This window comes from Ciona intestinalis, chromosome 7 (genome assembly GCF_000224145.3).
Source record: "Ciona intestinalis chromosome 7, KH, whole genome shotgun sequence".
In the NCBI taxonomy this organism is placed as follows: domain Eukaryota; kingdom Metazoa; phylum Chordata; class Ascidiacea; order Phlebobranchia; family Cionidae; genus Ciona; species Ciona intestinalis.
In genome coordinates this window covers 4,984,701-5,006,563 of record NC_020172.2, presented here as the reverse complement: position 1 = coordinate 5,006,563, position 21,863 = coordinate 4,984,701, and the positions used below count along the sequence as shown (strand labels likewise).

The 21,863-nt window shown below is 37.3% G+C and overlaps 4 protein-coding genes across 6 annotated transcripts; 2 read left to right on the top strand and 2 right to left on the bottom strand.

The window, feature by feature from the left end:
- The first annotated feature begins 535 nt into the window (after nt 1-535).
- On the top strand, nt 536-3,112 carry LOC108949611 (39S ribosomal protein L47, mitochondrial-like). Of its 2 annotated transcripts, none has more exons than XM_026835075.1 (6): nt 536-705; nt 947-1,147; nt 1,457-1,553; nt 1,977-2,070; nt 2,363-2,504; nt 2,820-3,112. In XM_026835075.1, exons 1-6 carry the CDS (start codon nt 632-634, stop codon nt 3,049-3,051), a joined length of 840 nt encoding a protein of 279 aa, XP_026690876.1. In that variant the 5' UTR covers nt 536-631; the 3' UTR covers nt 3,052-3,112. The 2 variants fall into 2 exon arrangements, with proteins under 2 accessions (XP_026690876.1, XP_018667993.2); XM_018812448.2 differs by having other exon boundaries at nt 538-705; nt 950-1,147.
- On the bottom strand, nt 3,048-7,545 carry LOC100184697 (OTU domain-containing protein 3-like). 2 transcript variants are annotated; one of them, XM_026835073.1, is made up of 8 exons: nt 7,337-7,545; nt 6,897-6,988; nt 6,464-6,612; nt 6,021-6,133; nt 5,648-5,767; nt 5,030-5,125; nt 4,574-4,756; nt 3,048-3,677 (listed from the first exon to the last, which is right to left on the bottom strand). In XM_026835073.1, the coding sequence occupies exons 1-8, from the start codon at nt 7,409-7,411 to the stop codon at nt 3,528-3,530; spliced, it is 978 nt and encodes a 325-aa protein (XP_026690874.1). In that variant the 5' UTR covers nt 7,412-7,545; the 3' UTR covers nt 3,048-3,527. The 2 variants fall into 2 exon arrangements, with proteins under 2 accessions (XP_026690874.1, XP_026690875.1); XM_026835074.1 differs by having other exon boundaries at nt 5,039-5,125.
- A 366-nt stretch (nt 7,546-7,911) lies between these two features.
- On the top strand, nt 7,912-12,560 carry LOC100181572 (LIM domain-binding protein 3-like). The gene is made up of 8 exons (XM_002129185.4): nt 7,912-8,119; nt 8,951-9,102; nt 10,207-10,310; nt 10,548-10,701; nt 11,218-11,404; nt 11,657-11,777; nt 12,271-12,386; nt 12,467-12,560. The coding sequence occupies exons 1-8, from the start codon at nt 8,027-8,029 to the stop codon at nt 12,539-12,541; spliced, it is 1,002 nt and encodes a 333-aa protein (XP_002129221.1). The 5' UTR covers nt 7,912-8,026; the 3' UTR covers nt 12,542-12,560.
- On the bottom strand, nt 12,553-20,542 carry LOC100179999. Its single transcript, XM_002129291.1, has 12 exons — nt 20,358-20,542; nt 18,892-19,268; nt 17,627-17,710; nt 16,720-17,213; nt 16,181-16,385; nt 15,696-15,787; nt 15,422-15,524; nt 14,929-15,088; nt 14,602-14,712; nt 14,075-14,185; nt 13,487-13,681; nt 12,553-12,977 (listed from the first exon to the last, which is right to left on the bottom strand). The coding sequence occupies exons 1-12, from the start codon at nt 20,478-20,480 to the stop codon at nt 12,699-12,701; spliced, it is 2,334 nt and encodes a 777-aa protein (XP_002129327.1). The 5' UTR covers nt 20,481-20,542; the 3' UTR covers nt 12,553-12,698.
- Nucleotides 20,543-21,863: the final 1,321 nt, after the last annotated feature.

The window sequence follows — 21,863 nt, the reverse complement described above, 5'->3', positions numbered from 1 at the left end:
ATTGGTGAAATTTCTTAATATGTCACGTACTAAAAATACATCAACTTACGTGTATTCATGTTATCGTGTAATATATGCAGAGCACAAGTGATTTCAATGTTTATTTATCGGACAAACTGCTGTTTAGTGTTAAAAGGAAACGGCTAATTCGCCAAACGATTTACAGTTTTGGTTAAAAAAAAATTATTAAACGTTTTGTGTCAATGTAAACGTGCTAACAGTTTTAAGCGTGTAACTTATTTAGTATTTAAAAACAACAAAGAACCACAGTATGCTGCATTTCAGTTAAATAGGAATATTTCCGTAACATTTTGAAATAGTCATTTCGACAACAAATTTGTTCTAAAGTATGTATATAAGAAAAGTTTAAAATTACAAACTTATTTACAACAACAACTTTGCAAATTTTATAAAATTTGACATGTAATACAATTTACCTTACATATATTGCTTTTTACAATTTTAAATCAAAGTTGGTATTTATTTTCTGCAGTAATTCGAGTTCGGCTATAAAAATTGGGACCATACGGCAGGGGATTTCCCTTAGAAAAAAACAAATTTTAAACAACAACAACGCATGTGTAGTTAAGTTCAATTATCTTCGATGTCTTAAATAGTTTTAGGTAGAAACATGGCTGTTGCCAAGTATTGCAGGTGTATGCTGAGAATATCAACTGAATTTATATCCAAACCTTCGTTTACGAGGTAAAAATGTTCGTTACGTAAATTGTTCACGACCTAACGTATATGGTATATGTGAGCGCAAAGTATATATGCCCCTCCTTATGTAAATAATATTAAGACACGATATGTCGCACCTCGTAATCTTGTTCAGCATATGCGACATATTTTCCCATAGTAAAAAAATCCTTACAAAGCACACTCATAATTATAAAGGTGATAACTCTTACATTGTCAACATAAAATTAACATTTTTCTATGAAAGCAGATCCCTTTTAACTGAAAGGAATCTTATCCCCTTGATAACACAACCACCCAAACAAATACATACTTCTAATCGTCAATATGGACTTGAGGAGTTTTTTGACGATCCAAAGAATTTTGGGATCCGAGAAATCAAATCTGGATCAAGTTGGTCCCGAGATCTTCTTAGATTAAAAAGCACTGAAGATTTGCATAAACTTTGGTAAGAGTTATATACAGATGGGGGAGTTTGAAGCAAAAACGAGTTTACGTAATATAACAATAGGACTGATTTTTTAAGACCAGAGATTTAATAGGCATGCAATAAATTTAATTTAAATGGCATAAGGTAATGTATATAGAAAACCAATTAGGTTTATTACAATGTGAAACAAGTACCAATGCCTAATAAAAGGAGTAGGTTCATTAATACATACTTTCCTTTAATAGAAAAGCTTAACAGTTGTTGGTAAAAGGAATTCAATTATGATAAAAAAACTGTCAAAATCAAATATTTTTTTAATCCATTCAGGTTTGTCCTGTTAAAAGAAAGAAACATGCTGCAAACATTGGAACTTTATTGTAAAAACGAAGATGAACCAATGCCAGGACCTGATAGACTTGAAAAAGTAGATATGCTTTACTGTATTCTGATATTTAATGTTATTGATGATATAAAAATAGGATCCCATTCCATCTGTTCTAATTAAAAGTGTTATAGTGCAATTGCTTTTCATTTAAAACTTGTGGTATAATGCATTAGTGTGATATGATTGTAAGATACAAATGAAAATCACTATTGTTTTATCAAATATTACTAAACTACTAATGTGCCCTGTTGCTAGTGCTGGCCCAGAATACTGTAGAACCTGCTCTAAATAAACGGTGTTTTAAAATGCCATCTGTTTAATGAAGGGCAAAACAATTACGAGCGTAATGCAGAGTCAAAAATGCATCACATGCTATTATTTAAAACACCACCCAACAAAACGCATGGAGATATACCATGTTACAGTTGTAACACAATTATAACCTCAACCATTACCATCCAGGTTGCAGAATCGATGAGTAATTTACGAGATGTTTTCGATGAAAGGGAGTCGGCAAAGAACATGCTGCTTACTGGGTCAACTAACAAAACACCAGGTTGGAAAGATAACATGTTTCAATGAGCTTGTTATACAACTTAGGTGTTGAAAGTACACAAGTATTTTATGCCATCTTATATGAATGAGATCATATAAAGAGATGGTCCATAATGGGTTGCCCAAATTGTTAACAACACAAAAAGTAATCGCCCACAAAGTTGCATAATTGGTAACTTACAAGCAAGCACGACAGGTATGAATTCACCACAATATGACACAAGTGTTGTAACTCTACAAAACTGCCATGATTTAGGGGAGTGAACAAGTAATTCTATAACCCCCTCTTGCAGGTGAGTGGAGAAAATCTGGGCTTGGAATAACATATTGGTACGAACACAAGGAGCATCTTTTACCTCCCCATCTTGGTAAGAAGAAGGGGGATCAACATGCGGAGATCGCAATGTTTGATAGAAGATTGGAAGAATGGCATTTGTAAGTGTGGTCTATACTATATGGGATTTAAAGCAAGGTCCAGTTGGCCCATTATCCCAACACTGTATAACCAGACTGTATTTTGTATGGGGTAAATCCTATGGAAAGTCACATTAGCCAACTGAAAACATTGCTTGTTCCTAGTCGTTTTTACTATAATAGCAACAATGTTTTAATGTTGTGGCAAAGCAATGGCAAACCAAGTGATCTAAAATTTACATCTAAAATGGCCCATTACATTACCTCAAAACCAAAGAACTGTATAGATTGGTTTAAGCCTTAATTATATGCAACAAAATATATATGTTGTTTCAGACGTATGGAGGAAAAGAGGGCGAAAAGGCACGGAAGCTATTATTACAGGATCGGACTAAAATGGGGACGGATCCGTGCGAATAATCCAAACTTACCTAAGAAGCCGCCAAAGTGGTGGATGAAGAAGTTTAAGACAACGTGGAAGTATGGAATTCACCCCGAGAAACCAGTGTTGTTGCCACACCATGATGATAGGTTTTACTGGGGGAAACGACCAAATAAACGATATTAATCTTGCATTGTATTTCAACAATGGGCATTATGATTAAATAAACAATGTTGGGAAGAAAGAGTCACAGTGGTGTTTATGTTTAGTTGAGAGGGACCAGATCAAGTAGTTGGGTAACTAAGCGTAGATTGAACTTTGGGGTGTGTGGGTTATTTCCACCAGGCTGTTTCATAAGAAATATAGATTATGAGGTGAGGTGATGAATACACGATACAAAATCATATGATGAAAATGAAACTTACAAATTAAAATTTGACTAAATAAAAAATCCTTTAAATTGCTTTTAAAGGTACGGCATTATGTGTTGACTTTGTTGATAACATCACAAATCATGAATATGATACCATTACAAATCATGATATGTGATGCTTTTATCACATAAGTATATCATGAATAAAACAACCTATCAAAAACCTGACCCAACCTGGTCATTCAACCCACAAATGTAAGTTTTAAGCAAAACAGACAAAAATTTTGAGTTAAATTTTCAGAATGTCAATATTTTTGACCAAAATACTTGAATCATCCGAATCACTCGGTGAAGCGCGATTGGAAGAGTTTTTCTTCCGTTCGTCGCTTCGCTTCTTCCTTTCTTTCCGTGCTTGTTCCTTCCTGTGTTTGTTGCTTACCTGGGGAGGGATAGTGTTTGGGTTAGTTTGGATGGATGTTACTTGTTTATCCTTACATAGCAGCGACGGTGAACACAGGTGTTGTGTTTCATACACCTTGCACGGGCTTACGAGGTACCACGTGTAACTTTGTTTGTGATTGTTTTTCTGTATGGCTGATAATTTGTAACAACCCATTAGTGATCACCGAGTTGGAACAATTGCCCTAAACTATCTTCCCTAAGGACAGTAGGACACATTTGCATATGCCCACAATAGTGGTAGCTACAAATCCACATTGTATCTAGTCTAGAGGGATATAATTATATTTCTCTTTAAAACAGAAACGTATTATACAACAGGTGGTGTCCCAAAACCTAAGTGTGTAAAAGATCTCAGCCAGAGTAAACTTGAAGCATTGATTGTCTTATTTAGTAGGAAGGCACAAGAATTGATTCTATTACCTATTTAACCCCAACCTCATTAAATATTTAGATCAGTAATTCATTTAACTTTTACGTGAAATTATTTCAGTCAGAGAAAACTTGTAACGAGAGAATATAAATAAAATTAATGAGCCAGGACCAGAGATCACAAAATGCAGGAATACAATGAATTCTGAATTACTTTGTTTAAACATTGTGTAATTAATAATAGGTACTTATTTTAAGACAGGTGTTCTGTTTCATACACCTCAAGTCAGCTTATGAGTTACCAAGTGTGTTACTTTGTGAGTGATTACTTTTAGAGGAATTTTTATTTTGACAGTCCATTAGTGACCACTGGGTTAGAGCAATTATTATTAAGTGACTTGCCTACAATGGTAGCAGCATCGAGCTTTAAACCCTGTACCCTCTAATTAAATGGCAAGATTTTCATTCACTGTGCTAATAACTAATAATATATGTAAGAATCACCTTCTTTTGTGGATGGCTAATATTTGTCTTGTTAGTGGTAGCTTGTACGTTGGTCCCTGCGTTCCCAAATATTCGGGTTCCGGTCCCATTATGGTCCCAAATGTGATCATTCCACTGCGCTTGGTAACTTTCATCATCATCAACGGGACTAACGTTGGAATCCCATTGTGATATATTCGGATCCTGTAACAATGGCTGATTGTTATCACATAAACACTTAAACAGTAACATGATATCATAATCTATATTGTAACGTTACACTGACAAAATAAAACAAGTCAAAACTGATAAGTGGGGTGAAGCTGCATTTGTGCATTAACTTAAAACAAACCAAACTCAAGCACTTAGGGGTTGGAAATGCTGGAAGCTCTGTCAGTAGGTGGGGTGAGAAGCTGTATTAGTGGCATTTTATTGCAATACAAAATACATGTTAACACATTGCATTGCATACACTACATTACAAACTTGTGTGGTTGGTGTTCTTCTCTTGCTTGCAGTTGCCTTTTTCTTACTTTCTCTCCTTCCTGATGTTGATTTGTTTTCATGTTTGCTCTGAATATGATGTGTATTGAGGTAAATAGTATTGTTATTTTTGTTCATTTCTATGTGCATTGTCACCATGGTTGCCACTCCCATGCCCACAGCTGGGTTGCTGAAGCTATTGCAGTGTGTGGATAAGCAGACATGATTTTTGGTTGTTTTGGTCATTTATATTTTCGCGGGTGGGAACTGAAGTGATTTATTCATGGTTGCCACTCCCATGCCCACAGTCAAGAAGCTGAAGCTATTGCAGTGTTTGGATAAGCAGACATGACTTTTGGTTGGTTTGGTCATTTATATCCTAATGGGTGGAAACCTGAGTGACTTATCCATGGTTGCCACTTCCATGCCCACAGTTGATTGCTGAAGCTATTGTAGTGTTTGGATAAGCAGACATGACTTACAAATTTTGCAAAACATTTAACATCACCAAGCACTTGGTAGTTGGTACCACACAGTACATTGCACCATTACCTCATAACACAGCTAATATGAACATTATTACCACCAACATAATACACCATTATGACTCACAGTTAGCTTTATATTAGTGGGACCATCAGTATCATCCGTTAGTTTACGAACACTTGAATAATGATCTCCATTATGGTAAGCAATATGTAGTTGACGTCTGCTACGTTCGTTACCGTTTATCTGTGTATACAGTTGTTATGATGAATTAGTTTAAATCAAGCTCATAAACTTAAATGATTACAGTTTCCATTCTGGCTAATGGGCCAACTCTTTCCTAAATCCCAGGTCCCAAGAAATACCTCGCTGTAGAACCTAACCCATATAGAATAGAACCAATATTTACCATATTTTGCCAGCAATTACCATCTTTATTTATTTCTTATGATGAAACATAGTGACATCACAATACATACTATGACACCATAATACCCACCGTCCACATTGGAGCATTCAATTGATGAATGACGACATTCACCCCATTATTTCGAGCGAATGCCACGATTGCATCGTTACCAGCGTATGTGCCGTCTTTGCGAAGTTTATAAACTGAAAGTATGGTTTATTTTGTTATTATGATACAGTTTATGGTATTATGATACAGTTATTGTTGCAGCTATTCTGTTCTGAGGACTTCATTTTGCTCCAGTACTTACTAGATGTAGGATTACTTTGTTTGCCACAGTAGACAATATAATAAAACTCCATAAAGTCTGCTGATTGTAACAATAGAAACAACCGCATGGACTCATCATTGGTTGTAACTTGTAATGTTTACTGATTAGTGCAGTGCACAAAATGAAAGGGTTGGCCTGCCCTGTCCCACCCAGATTTGGCTATTGTTATACACCCACAATGTCTCACATAATATATACTCACCATGGTCATTGAAGGAACAATCATCTTCAACAAAAGGCTCAAAGTCAGCTCGATGTTCCACCATGTACCTCACTGTCTCCTCCCGGTGGTGAAGGTGACGACGGGAATTTCCCTCCAGCTGGTCGGCTAAAGCTCGGAACAAACAGTTTCTACAAAAACATTAAAATTTCATTTAATGAAATTTTAATGTGAAGGCACGATCTGTGTGGATGTACTAGCCACAGAAAGTGGACCAAAAGCGCAATGTTGTATTATTTTGTCCACTGTCTAGTACCTCTCAAATAAGGTGAACAGAAAATGGAGTGGCATTTGGCCATTGGCAATAAGGTTTAAGGCTACATTTTAACCAAGTTTTAAGAGTTGGGGATCAAAAACATGTGATTACAACATAATGAGTGCCAAACATTAGAGTATCTTTTAAATACATTCTTACCCATCTCCAGGAATATCTTTTAATGTTAGACCGAGTGTGGCAAGTTGGTTGGAAAACCCGGCGTAATTTTCATCATCAACAAAGTAAGACAGCTGTGGTGGGAAATATTCAATAAAATGTTTCAAACTAAAGCCAGAAATAATGTACAGATGGTTCATGCAGTTTTAAACATGGGTGGGCACATTAGGATTTTTAATTAAGGTATATCAATGGATCCTGGGTTTGAGCCCGTTGTCCCATTACCCAATACATTACATACAACAATGAACGTATAATTGCTGTATATGACACTTTACCTTTAGGTAAACGTAGGATTCTATACTAGTACCTAAACTATTAGTGCCACACAGTTAAATAAGTAGTTTCAGAATATAACATACCTTTTACGAATAATTTAACTTTACAAAGTAATCAGTTTACGTAATATTTATTAAAAATACCTCTTTGTGTTTTCTATTATTCTGATGAGCTTTTCTTATACTTCGTTCTTCATTTTTACGACTTCTGTTTGACATTACTAAACCATAGATAGCTTGAATGCTACCTTTGTATATTTCATTCCAGAGTTAATTTTAGAATTGAGCCACAATACGTCACAATACACTCTCTGTTGACATTTCTCGAGATTTGTGACGTCATGGTCTGCGATACTAGGCTATAGAAACACACTAGAATGTACAAGAGAGCCAAGCTGTAATGAGACAAACGCTTCGTGTGTAGGACAATGAAAAAAGCACGGGCGGTTATTTAACTCTGAAAATATTTTTTGTCTACCATCAAACGGCCGGAGAAAAGGGCCATTGGGAAGATATGGGCACCGGGCTGGTTCAATGTAGAAATCGAGTCGAAGCAATTCCCCAGCGGATGCAACTGAGATGAAAAAGTTGCTGTAATGGAATTTTACTTTGTAATTCTGAGAATATATTTGTATACGACAAAATGAAACGATCAAAGAGAATAAAAACATGGACCATCTTACTCCAACCTACTATAGGTACGCGTCCAGCATACTCATACGGTAGCTGCCTAATCCTGTTGCGTTTTTCTTCGACGCCTCACAAGAAAAGAAACAGACGTTTAGCGGTTCCACTCAAAGATTTTACAAGGACAAAGCTACAGGACGTACAGATATGTCGAATACATTGGTTTTGACAGGAGGCCCACCATGGGGGTTTCGTATTGTAGGTGGGGCAGATGTGGACCAGAATCTGGTCGTTTCAAGGGTAAGTTAATAACCATATATTGAGCATTTCGATTAATTGTCGGATTTAAGAAGGTTATTTTTTATATAGTAGTGTGGGGAAGATGAGACACCTTAAGCACATAATATATAAATATCCTAATCTTTGTGCTTTAAACAATTAAAAACGTTCTATGGAAGTCGTGAGGAAATAGGCGTATAGTTCTTAAATGTTCTTTGTTTACTACTAAATGGAACGAGGAAATGGAGTTAAACGGTGTCCCATCTTTCCCCACCCTACTGTATAACAATTCCTGCGTTTCTGTGCTTTGAACAGCATATCGTGTTTCTACCTGAGCGGATTACGACATAGTTGCTATAACACAGAGAAATGCTTGAAAACCGAATCCCAAGCAAGCATGTTATAGCAGGACTATCAAGTATAACTAATACATCCAATTATTAAATACTACAAATTAACGGGAATACGTCACAGAACAACTTTGAAATCTGTTTCAAGCCCTCGCTTTGATTTTAAAGGCAAATCGCAAACTAAAGGGCCGCTAGGAAATGCTAATTCGTTAATTATACTCACAACGTAACACGCACGGTATATCCTAAAGTTGGCTGTACACAGTATTCGGAATTCGTCCGTTTTGTCTGTTTTGTCCGGATTTTGCTTCTGCATGCGGAACTCGGTAATGGGTGTGCATACGACTTCGCAGGCGAATTCGCACGTCGGATACTGTGTATAGCCACCTTAAGCGGGCACGAGGTGTATAAAACAGAACACCCGTGTTATAACGACTGTCGTTTTCTGGCCACGCGAGAATAGAGTACGTCACATTTATTCAATTAATCAATATTAAAACAGGTGACACCAGGGTCCCCAGCCGCTAAAGGAAATTTAAGAAGTCGTGATATTCTGCTGGCTATCAACGGTACAATATTGAAAGATGCCTCGCGTGCCGAAGCAGAAGCGATCATAAGGACGGCAAGTGGGAACTTAGAGGTCGTCGTTAAACTGTAAGTATATACGCGTAATAAGATGGCGGAGAGATTTCTTGTCTCAAATTAACTCTATAGTAAGTATAGTAGAGTGGGGGAAGTTGGGACACCTTTAGCACATGATATCCAACGATCCTGAACGTGTTTTAAACAATTAAGAACGGTCTTTCGGAGTCATGAGCATACGGTTTAATAATTCTTTAAATGTTCTTTGTTTACTACCAAATGTGAGGAGAAAAAAGAATGAAAAGGTGTCTCATCTTCCCCCACCCTACTATATATTGGTAATATTAGACAAAAAATGTCAACAGTGTTTTATATACTGGTTTTAACGAGACCGTATTATGGTTTAAACAAAGACGTTGTACAACGAATTTTTTACTATATCGTTTGAAACAATTGGAACACTGCTATTACAAAGTGTCGTAGTAAATAAGTTTCAAAACAAGGGAACACACCCGTGAGGCCTATCTATCTATAATTGGTTGGCCTATATAGGCTTGAGTGTGGAGTAAAAGTTGTGATTCCCAGAGGACCTGGTGCTAACGTAACAACAACCATCAGCTGTTGTGCGAAACGAGTAGCTTATAAAACCATTGCTTTACTAGTCTGCTATGTTGTGATGCTTCTAGCACCTTCAAGTTTTTCAAAATAATTTAGGCCGCAGTGTACCGATAACAATTTCATTTAAAGTCAAGATTTCGGCAATTCGTACGTCTATTCTATAATATATAGCGAGAACGAAGTGTGTGTTTTTGAAGTCACCATGTATTGTGCACACCAATGTACCATAGTATACTGAAGTTTACTATTCAGTATACTATGAATGTACTCTATAACTCGCTCATATCCCTCCCCAGTATAAGTAAGTGATTCAACAATGTGTTTATTATTCCAAGGCCAACGTTTGCAAGGTATTGACCATTCTTAGCAATTACTATTACAATTTCCTAAAAAATACTTCAAAATTTTGGCGAAATAAATTTTGGCGAAAAAAGACCAAGATGAAGTTGCCATGTAGTGTGCCCAATATGACACTCATACTTCCTACATATATGTTTTATTTCGCTATGTCCACCTCCAATATAAATAAGTGATTCTACAATGTGTTTATCATCCAAGGGCAACAGCATGGGACGCGAAACCAGGACGAATGAAAGCGGCCGATCCTACATGGGTGACTCTTGCTCAACAACTAGAAAAACCACGACCTGTCGGACAAACAGGTGACGTCACTGATTACGTATGATGACGTCACTGATTACGTGTAAAGACGTTTCTGATTACGTAGAACGACGTCATCTGGCGTGTAGTAAATTGGCAACAAATTTATATTATTTTAGAAAACGTCTTTGTTTACGTGTTTATGTCACCGAAATAAAGTTCAAATTGTTATGCATGAAGCGTATTAAAATGAATGATGACGTCATCATTTTATTAGTGACGTAACTAATTTGTTATAGGCGCGGAAGGTTCGTTGGTAACGCAGGGTAAACGATTCGAATCAGCGCAAGAGCGCCCTACAGTGGCGGAGGCTGAACACCCGGTTCTTGAACCGAGACGTTTCATCCAATCAGACGCCGAGATAGTTTGTAACACTTGTGCTCAGCCAATCAGGTAAAAGCGCGGATAATTTAAATTTATGAAAACAAAATCGTGTTTTACTATTTTGTCGTGGAATTTTGTCTGACTTTATTTTTAAGATGAACAGCTTTTTAAAATCCTTGTTTATTATTAAAAACTAACATTAAAGACTCTTAATGATAACACAACATAAGTAACAAAAGCGTTCTACCAGAATATACTGAAGTGACTTCATTATACTATGGTTCTACCAAAATGCATGAAAATGTTATACAATACTTAAATAAATACTTGCATGAACATAAGGTATAACAACACCTTTCTATAGCACCACCTTACCTATATATACATCCGCCTCAACAACATTACATTATATAAAGCTGTTCAATTTATCGGTGCGAATGAAGAATCCTTATTTGCTAACCACTAGCCCCCTAACCCCCTACCACTAACACTTTTCACCAGCCTATACTGTTATGTACCGGAGGATTCTTCACTATTGTGCCCTATCTATCGGTTACATACTTTATAATCCATAAACACCCACAGCGGTGGCGAATATTCCACAGTCGAAGGAATCAACTTCCACAAGGAATGCTTTATATGCGCCGCACCAAACTGCCAGGGGAATCTAGATGCGGGTTTTATAGTGGATGGGGGGAAGGCTTATTGCGTCACTTGTCATAATAAATACTTCTCTCAGCCTTGTCTCAAATGCAACAAACCTATATTCGAGGTAAAGCGATTTAAACCCTTAGTTTTGGCTCCATATATATTCACACATGACTTTAATACAAAAACTGTATTTATTTTTCGCTTTTTCTCCTGCTCTTACGTCATGTATTTGCCAACGTCATAAAATTAGACTCTGACGTCACAGAAACGTCATACTTTTCCAAAGTTGTACTCTTTAAAAAAAAAACTGTTTATTCAACATTTTTAGTTTTAACAACATTAACCTATTTACTACGTCATGATGACGTCACAGGAGGCTTTCAGAGCGTTAAACTGCCAGTGGCATCTCAGCTGTTTTATCTGCACTGAGTGTAATCAACCGATGTATGACGGTGTGTTTCATATGGAGGGTGGGAGGGTGTATTGTGGTGAAGGTGGGTTAAGTTGTGGGTTATATATATAGTAGTATATACATAGTAGATATATAGTATATACATAGTGGGGTGGGGAGACACCTTTAGTTCATATATCCAATTATTCTGATCGTGTTTTAAACAATTAACAACGGTCTGTGGGAGTCGTGGGGATACGGTTTTATAATTCTTTTTGTTTACTACCAAATTGGACGGGAAAATAGAATAAAAAGGTGTCCTATTCGGAATGGGCGGAGGCCCTACCATGTTTGAGATATTTCAGGACAACTTCTATGTAATGAACTATAGTGGAAACAAAATAGAGGCATGTTATAAGCTGCCGTTCTAGTCCGTTCTTTTCTATACTACAGGAGTAATGTCATACGGTTTGCGTATAATTTGGGATTTTCCATGGTTAATTTACTGCTAAAATCTTACATTTTTTTCGGTATTAAACAAACAGTCGGCGCGCGGGCAGTTGATTATCTATTGCCCTAATAAATATTGTTTCCAGATCATGAACGTTTGTTTGGAGTCACATGTTACGCGTGCCGTAAGCTGATTGGCCCAGGGGATTCAGAGATGAATGCTATTGGTCAAAAGTGGCACGATCGCTGCTTCAACTGCCCGGTAACAATTAATACAATAATGACATAAAAATCACGATAGTATTTGAACTATTGCGTAATAATTGTTTTGTGTTTGTTCAGAAATGCAGGAAAAACTTGAATGCAAAAAGATTCGTACGGCGTGGGGGATTTCCATTTTGCCCCACTTGCAAATAAAACCAAACGTCTCATCTTATTTGTCTTTTATTTCGTAACAATGGATTTTAAATGATTCGTTTAAAACTTTTCGGATTCGTAACAAAGCCTTACCTGACGTCATAATGCACAGTGGAAGTTAATTGCACGCTTCTCTACAAAGCTTTTGATATAAATTTCATAATGGGCACTTTGTTACGTTTACAAAATTATTTGGGGGTTTCCCGAGCGGGGAAATCCCAAGGACTTCGGAAATATCAGAGTTTGTAAAATCGAGTGAAACGTCACAATCGTTAGGTGGTTTCCGGCTTTCACGTGATTGCTCCTCGTCGCCACCTAACGATAATCTGCATTTGGCGAAACCGAAGCTATATGACGACGACGTCGGTGATGACGTACGTGGTGACGTAGGTGATGACGTAGCATCTTCACGAGATGCCCGCCGCGACATCGTCAGCTGTTAACATAAAACAAAATTAAAATTCCTTTTAAATAATACGCTTGAATTGGCCCAATACCCCAAACACATAACAACAGGAAGGCCAAATACTAGCGGTGGGGCTTGAACCCCGTATCCTAGAAAGATAACTAGAAACCCACTCCCCCACACCTTTACACTTAATCAACTACAAAAAAACTCTTTAAAAAAAAGTTTCCACAAATTCAAAATGGAAGTTCAGGTAGACTATATACACCATGCAGCCTAAATAACCAGAAACCCACTTCACCTATGCCTTTATATAGTAGGGTGGGGGAGATGGGACACCCTTTCATTCTATTTTCACATCCCATTTGGTAATATTAAAAAATCACGACCCCCATAGACCGTTGTTATTTATTTAAAACACGATCAGGATATTTTGGTATTAAGTGTTAAAGGTGTCCCATCTTCCCCACCCTACAACACCATGTAGCCTCGATAACTAGAAACCAACTTCACTTAAATATTTATACTTCAAACTTCACCTCCCCGTCAAGCCTCCACCTCCGTTGAACAACCTTCAAGTGGTTCATCAACTCATCATTCTCATCTTGCAACTTCTTCGATGTTTGTTTAAACTGGTCCAACAAAACCTCCATGTGGTGGCGCTGTTCGTCGTTGGATTTGTTGCACAGCGCCATCCCGCGGTAGGCGATGTCGAAGTCTTGCCGCATTTGATACTGCGGGAAATATTATTGTTATATTACCAATAGTATATAATGCACTTACACAAATCCATCATAATCATAGGTTAGCGTGCCAATATTTGCTCTTTTATTTCCCGGCAGCTTTAAATGAATGAATGTAACTTATTTATTCTTGCATGGTGGGATAACGACAGTCGTTATAACACGGGTGTTCTGTTTAATACACCCATAGTGTCCGCTTAGAAATTACCATATATGTAACTTTGTGGGTGATAATGACAATAGACAAGCTATAAGGAACCACATTTATTGCAAAGATGGTGGCAATTAAGAACTTTAGTATTTTGCAAGAACATTGGTATCTTGTTGAGCCAAAACCGCGATATTCGTCGACACTTTATGACGTCACAACAAACCATTGTTTACCTCCTTCGACTCAGCGGCATGTAACCTCGATTCAACTTGATGATTGACAGATACAAGGCGATTGTTCTCGGCTTCTAAAGTCGCGATCTCTTCGCGCAGTGTTTGCTCCAACTAGGGACCAAATCGGATTACTAAGTATATGATTAATACTTTGTACTTTGTATAGCTGCTTTTAATTAAATGCAATCTAATAGTATTTGAAACATAGGTTCATTTGGGTACTTGATGCTAACAATCTGAGTAAACATTAATGTTTTTCTCCAATTAAACTTTATAATAGCTTCGCCTGCAATGTTATAACTATGGGCATCATTGACTTGACATGTAGGTATATGTAACACCCAGGGTGCTACCATCTAGACCCCACTGAGGCAGTTTATAGACACTCAATAATAGAGATTCTATTATATAAGGGTAAGGTCTTTAATGAGGGCACACCTGAGACCTGGGATGTAGGTCTATTACCCCAACACCCAGGGTGCTACCATCTAGACCCCACTGGAAAAATATAAAATCTCATAACTCACCACTTTCAGTCGATCTACCTCGCATCGTAGTTTCTTCGACTCGTCCTCGTTTTGTTGCTCGATCTGGTCGTGAGCTTTACTAAGTCGGGTTTGCAGTTCGTTCAGTTCGGTCTGTGAAGTAACATGAATTTGGTTTAGTAACAGCAACCAAAAATAGAGACGTACGTATTCTTAGAGAGGTATAAAATAGAACATTCGTTTTATAACAACTGTTGTAGCTCCCCCCATGAAAGGATAAAAAAGTTAAATTTTAGAATTCAGCGAAAACCGCGACTTGCAAAAATACAGAGCTTATAACCAATTAAAAAAATTAAATGCAACGTTCACCTTATACTGCTCCTTCACGTCTTCCATTTTCCTCCTCGTTTCCTCCTCCATCCTCTCAATCCTCTCCTCCTGATCTTGGAGCTGGATGTTCAAATTATCAACCACGGATCGACTCCGGGAAGAATCAGTTGACCCTTGCTCTTGGATGGAACGGTAGTGTCTGGAAGATGAAGAGATCATTTATTGAAGAGTTATTAAAAAGGTTGATGGCATCGACCTACTTGTATATAAACAATCGATAGCCGACAATTCAAATCTAATTAAAACGTAAGTTGTAAAGCAAAAAACGCAAACCCTTTTCTATTCTATTTTACGTATAGGTGAGATACCACAGCACGGCACGTTAAAGGACCAGGGTGCTACAACCCAATAGTGACCACTCAGCCCAAGAAGTATATACGCCCTCGCCCCTCGGTTACGTTATAACAGTTTAACACCGAGTCAAACGCCTTTATTCTTCTCATTATCGTATCCAGCAAGCAACACACCATACCTGATGCCTCCTTTATACAAGCAGCAAATCGCTCGATGAACCAAATGCTCGGATAGTTCCGTCTCCAAAGCTTCGCCCAAAACCTCAACGCTGAAGGAGTCATCTACAAAGATAACGACGTCATTAATTACTACGTGACATTACGTAATCAATACGACGTCATTTATTAGACGTCATTCTTTATTTATCGATTCGACAAGGTTTGAAAATGACGTCACGCTCAAAGAGACGTATACACCTAAATATTATGATGAGGAAGTGACGTAACAATAACCTTTGTTGACTCCGAGATTTTCCAGAATTTCTTCCGATTCCTCGATTCCGTCATCGAACCAAATCTTCTTTAGCTTGTCAATCTCAACGTACCTGTCAATCAACGGGTTTATTATATGTGTAAGTCATGAATTTAGATGGAATGTGTATTCTATAAATTGAGGTCTTCAGTAAGGCACACCTAAGACCTGGGATGTAGGTCTATTACCCCAACACCCAGGGTGCTACTATCTATACCCCACTGAGGCAGTTTATAGACACTCAATAATAGAGATTATATTCTATAAGGGTGAGGCACTGATGCTGAGACCTGGGATGTAGGTATATTACCCCAACACCCAGGATGCTACCATCTAGACCCTATTGAAGCAGTTTATAAAGACTTAATAATAGAGAGTCTATACCAATTTTTAAGGGGCGGATTTGAAAACACCTGAATACATTGTTGTCATTCCTAACGTTAATAGAACATTATGACGTCATTACCTTCCATTTCCACCCGTGAGAAAATAAAGCGGTGAGTCTTCTAAACGTCGCCTGCTGATTGGATGATAATGCGGAAGTGAAACTATCTTATTATTACGTCGTTTACTATGACGTGTCCCGTTTTGACTTCCACGTTGTCGACGTCGATACGGCGGGATACCAACGTAGTTCTGCTCCATTGTTGAGTCTTGTGACGTCATAGAACCTGTTAACAATCGAATTCAGATTTGATGGTCCAGGTTTTCATTTTTCATCGTCCAATTTGGAAGTAAACAAAGAATATATATAATTATACAAACGTATGCTCACAAAAAAAGAAATGTTTATATAATTATACAAACGTATGCTCACAAAAAAATAAAGAGTAAAAGTCTTGTTAATTGTTACAAACAAGATTGGGAAACATGGGTTACTATTTGCCAACAGTGTCCATCTTACCCCACAATACTGTATATTAAATTCATCGAATTCGAGACGCAAAGCATTAAATATAACGTCACACATGCGATTGTTTATTTATATGACGTCACAATACTGACCATTGCTGGAATCCGGTGACCCCTCGGGTGATTGTGACGACATAAATCCACTTGTATTGTTATTGTTAAACGAGGTAGGCGTGACGTGGCTGTTGTTCTGTGACGTAACAAGAGGGGTGCTTCTATAATCCGGGGTTGACAAATCAACCGGTTGACGCGATTTGTTCGAATAACTTCGTCGTCGCTGTGGCGTCGATTCGATTATACTATTGTCTTCGCTCTGTGACGTCATAAAGACAGCCATTTGCCTCGCAAAGTCACTGAAGCTAATGAGACCATCGTTATCGTCATCTAGAACGTCGAATAGTTGTTGTACGTCACCGCACGAACTTGTCAGGTTCAAAGCGTGGTAAAGTTTCTGGAGTTCCCCTACGTTGATATTCAATTCTAAACTCCCAATCACTTCAAGCCATATTGCACCTAACGCGTCCTCGGCATCTAATTGGCTGTCGCAAGTGGGTGTGTCAGGGGAGGGGCCAATGTCAGGTGTAATCCTATAAAACATAATATATATTAGTGTTAGAAAGAACATGTTCGTGGCATACTGGATAAACGTCTCGCCTCCTAACTTATAAGTTGCATACATGGTAGCTTGTAAACGGGCACGAAGTGTATGAAACAGAACACTCGTATACTATAACGACTGTCATTGGGCCACCACACAAGGATAAATAGGTTACATTCGTGGTAACTCGTAAGCATGAATGAGGTGTATGAAACAAAACACCCGTACAATAAAGACTGCCGTTGCTCCGCCATGCGAGGATAAATAGGTTACATTCGTGGATTTGTGGTAACTCGTATAAGCGGGCACGAGGTGTATGGAACCCGTGTTTTGAAGACTGTCGTTGCCCGCCACGCGATGATAAATAAGTTACATTCATAAAATGTGTGAAATAAAACTAACCAATCACTGCCGTCTCCATCAGCGTAATATTCCACACAGCTGGTCACGTGGGTAACTGAATTCTGATTGGATGACGAATCCATTCTAAAAAAAAATCGAATTATTTTAAGAGATCTTAAAATACAAAAGAATACATATTTTAGCAGACGAAACGTATAGGCACATTAATCTTACGTTTTTTTACTAGAAGAGCAAATTCACGAAAACCTTTCTAGCTAATAAGAAGCTTACATTTTAAACTATATAGTTCTCCTCTACAACAACATAAACTATGCTTGGCTTATTACACAACATATAATAGTCTGTAAAGAGATCTGCTTATCTCATCTTACATTAAGTTTACACAACACACTCTGTATACTGTTATTAAAGCCTGCAGTACCCAACTATTAAATGCAAATCACTATATGGCTTTATAACGTATTTTGAAATAATATTTAGTTCGTATGTTTAACCATACCCTGTCAAGTAAACCCCTTGGCCGTTTTACGCGGTAATTAACGCCTTGTTGATAGATATTTTAAGCTTGCTATTTACTAGCAATTCAATTATCTATATTACGTTAAATGCTTGGTAGCAAAGTCTGCAGAATATTATGTCCTTTAAAAATATATAAACTGTTGCGACTAGGCCTATTGGAAATCTACAACAGCTCTTCTGGTAATTGATTTTTTGTACCAACGGTTCAGCGTCTTATATTCAGGTCGATTTTATAAGCGACATGAAAGGCACGAATAAGACGACCTTCATATATAGGTTGGTTAGGCAAAATAAACAGAAAATCAGTTTTCGTGTTTTCTCTTGGCAGTGATAGTTTTATATATCTAGTACATGAAATAAAATATAATGAAAAACATTTTAATTTAAAACTATAGCGTAGAAAGTGCTTATATAAATATATAACCGTATTCTCACGATTTTAAAAGCAACCGTTAAAAAAACCTGATTAGGAATCATGGGATATTATTGCTAACAGTATATCCATCTTAATGCACTATAGTACAGTACTATAGTACTGTGGGGGAGGATGGGACACCTTTATCACATAATATACAAATATCTTGATTGCGTTTCGTTTTAAACAATTAACAACAGTCTATGGCAGTCGTGAGGATACGGTTTTATAATTCTTTAAAATTTCTTTGTTTACTACCGAATGGGACGAGAAAACTGATTGAAAAGGTCTCCCATTTTCCCCAACTCCACTACATATATATATTTAAGTTTCAGATAATAATACATCAATAAACCGAATCTCAACTTACGCGTTATCTCCAAGTAATTCGAGATCCGGTCGAGACCTTCGTCCGTATTTCCGTTTTTCAGATTTTCTGGAATTTTCTGATTCTTTCAAATCGATCACAATCCAACTTTTCTCCTCGACTACGTCACCGAAACCAACATCCGAGTCCGAATCTTCGGATCGGATTTTTTCCGAAATATTTTTTAGATTATTGTCGTTTAAATCTTCGTTGTCAAGGTAACCGTCGTCGGAGAACTCGAGCGAGTCGCTTTTTGCGTGTTTGACATCATTTCCGCTCAAAGAACCTTCCAGAAGCAGCAGGAGACCCTCTTTGAATTTCTCATACCCGATTAATGAGGTCGAATCGAACAGGAATCGTGCCAGGACGCTGGATTCGTTCTGCATGAGCAAGTACATCACGTGACCGGATTAACACGTGACTTAAGTTTAATCGCCATTCCAATAACAGCTGCTTATGACGTACTAATGACATTTATGCGAACAAACAGCCCTATATGACGTAACAAGAGCCATAAACAGTCCCACTGGTGGTATTGCAAAACAGTAATTAACTGAAACCAAACATAAATTATTTAAGGAAATAGCGAAGTAAATTGGCCTGGCTCAACACTGTAGGAATATATACCGTCTAGTTACACGTCAATTTCATTAAAAATAATTAGTTAGGTAATTACGCTTGACCCTGGTGACCTTTATAGATTAGGGGGGTAATAAAGGTCGGCGGAAGGGTTCGTCACATTGCGTGCACAACTTCATTGTATGCAAGTACTTTGCGTGTTTCTACTAAACGTATAAGCTTGTATAACAAGGGCCATATGATAAAGCTTGTAATGGGCGATACCGTTAAAACGCCATATAATAATAACCACTGCCTTAATAAATAGCCGGTTAGAAATCCGGTGCATTTAGTTATGCAGTATGATTATGCGGTAGGTTCACACACTGGTGGCAAGTAAAGTTATATGCGGTATATAAAGGCGTATTTGTTACGTCTTATACTTTAGTTCAAAATATTAGTTCTATTCTTTCAATTTTATGCTGTTACCGTTGTAGTTTATTTGCTCCCAACAATTAGTTGGACCAACCCAGTGGCCAATAATGGAGAAGTCGCAACTTGTTAATTAATTATTAAATTATCGCGGAAAATCAAAAAGTACCAACTCTTCTTTCCTATTTTTTTTATAAGTGCGGTCTTATACGGCTAAGCACACCATGCTGGGCTATGGATTTAAGCCAGAAATTGGCCAATATACTCTCAGTACACTTTTACAACGCAATACGAATAAAAAAAACTCCGGCAAATTAAAGATCTGGTGCTACAAAAACGTAACAGACAAAAATCAAGTCCAACCAATCATAATAAAATAAGATATATATTTCGCCTAAATGTCACTGTCAGTCTTGTATTTAAATAGAACTCAAATCAACTGTATATTAAAGTCACAGTTGCCCATTACACCAACTTACCTCCAGTGATAACTGAGAACAAAGTTCTTCAAATTCCGTTGAATTAATTAACCCGTTGCCCGATGTGTCACAGGAATCGAACACCGACCGCAGCAAGGCGTCATACTCCGCACTATTCTCCATTTAAATGATTTTACACCAGCATGACTTTGTTAAAACAGGCTATACACAACTTAAAGTGAACTGTGAAAGGAAATTAGGTTTTAAAATTAAAAAATATATAACTTTCTTGTTAGTTGTTGTTATGGGCGTGGATTATATAGTAAGGTGGGGGAAGATGGGAAACCTTTAGCACATATTACCCGGATATCCTGATCATATTTTAAACAATTAACAACGGTCTGGGAGTCGTGAGGATAAAGTTTTATAATTCTTTGAATGTTCTTTGTTTACTACTAAATGGGACGAGAATATGAAATAAAAGAGTGTCCCATTTTCCCCAACTCCACTATATACCAAATCAAACTTGAAACTTGTAAACACAGTCTTAATGATAAACTAAGTCTAAATGCTAATAAGGTGGCTTAACCGTTACAAATGATAAACTAAGTCTAAATAAATAAGTTATATTCATTAAATGATAAACTTGTCTAAATGCTAAGGTGCCTTTACCTTAACAGTTCGTTTTTAACCTACTAAATTTTAGGCCAGAACTTATCTTTCTAACCACTTCACAACTAACAACTGTATCGCCGTATGACTTCACATGTATATAGAACTTTCACCACGGCCTACTAGAGATAGTATATTTATTTCTTGGATGACCTCTAGTAGGCTGTGAATCTACACAAGTGCCGGCAATCCATCCTGGCGGTTACATCAGCAACGCCTTGAGCGAAACACGCCAACGTCACACCGTTTCACTTTGCATTAAATATTTATCGGCGGGAAAACCAGACAGCGACGTTCAAACAAACACAAGTGTCACTGAAGATGTTTCACTGTCAAACTACAAGCCAATTAACAAACGTTTATCCTCGTTTCTAGTAGGGAACTTTCCTGTCTCTTAGATACAAACTATTGAGTGTAGAAGGGTTTTGTTTACTTTGTTTTAATTAGTACTAATTGGGATTTCAACTTATACGTGTACCGGTTTTAATACTCGCCGAAATCAGACACACTGTAGTTATAACCCATACAATGTTAAAAAACACAAGTTATTGCCTTGTATAGCATTTCACAAAGAGCGCTATATATACACAAATACTAGTTGAATGTATTTTCAACAAAACAGTAGCTAAAGTAACTTGCTATATGCACAACTGCTATAACTCTTATAGAACTGTTTATGACTTTGCATAACTGCAAACATGTGGCACAAATTAAGATAAACTTAATAAAGGTCTACACAGGGTCTTTACATTCTAAAAAAACAACCACCGTATGGCTTGAATTTTCTATATGAAAAACAACATGTCAGTAACACTAACGAACTGTATTTGACATATGATCGATTATTACTAAACACAACTGTGGTAACATAACACCTCTCTATGCTATACTGTG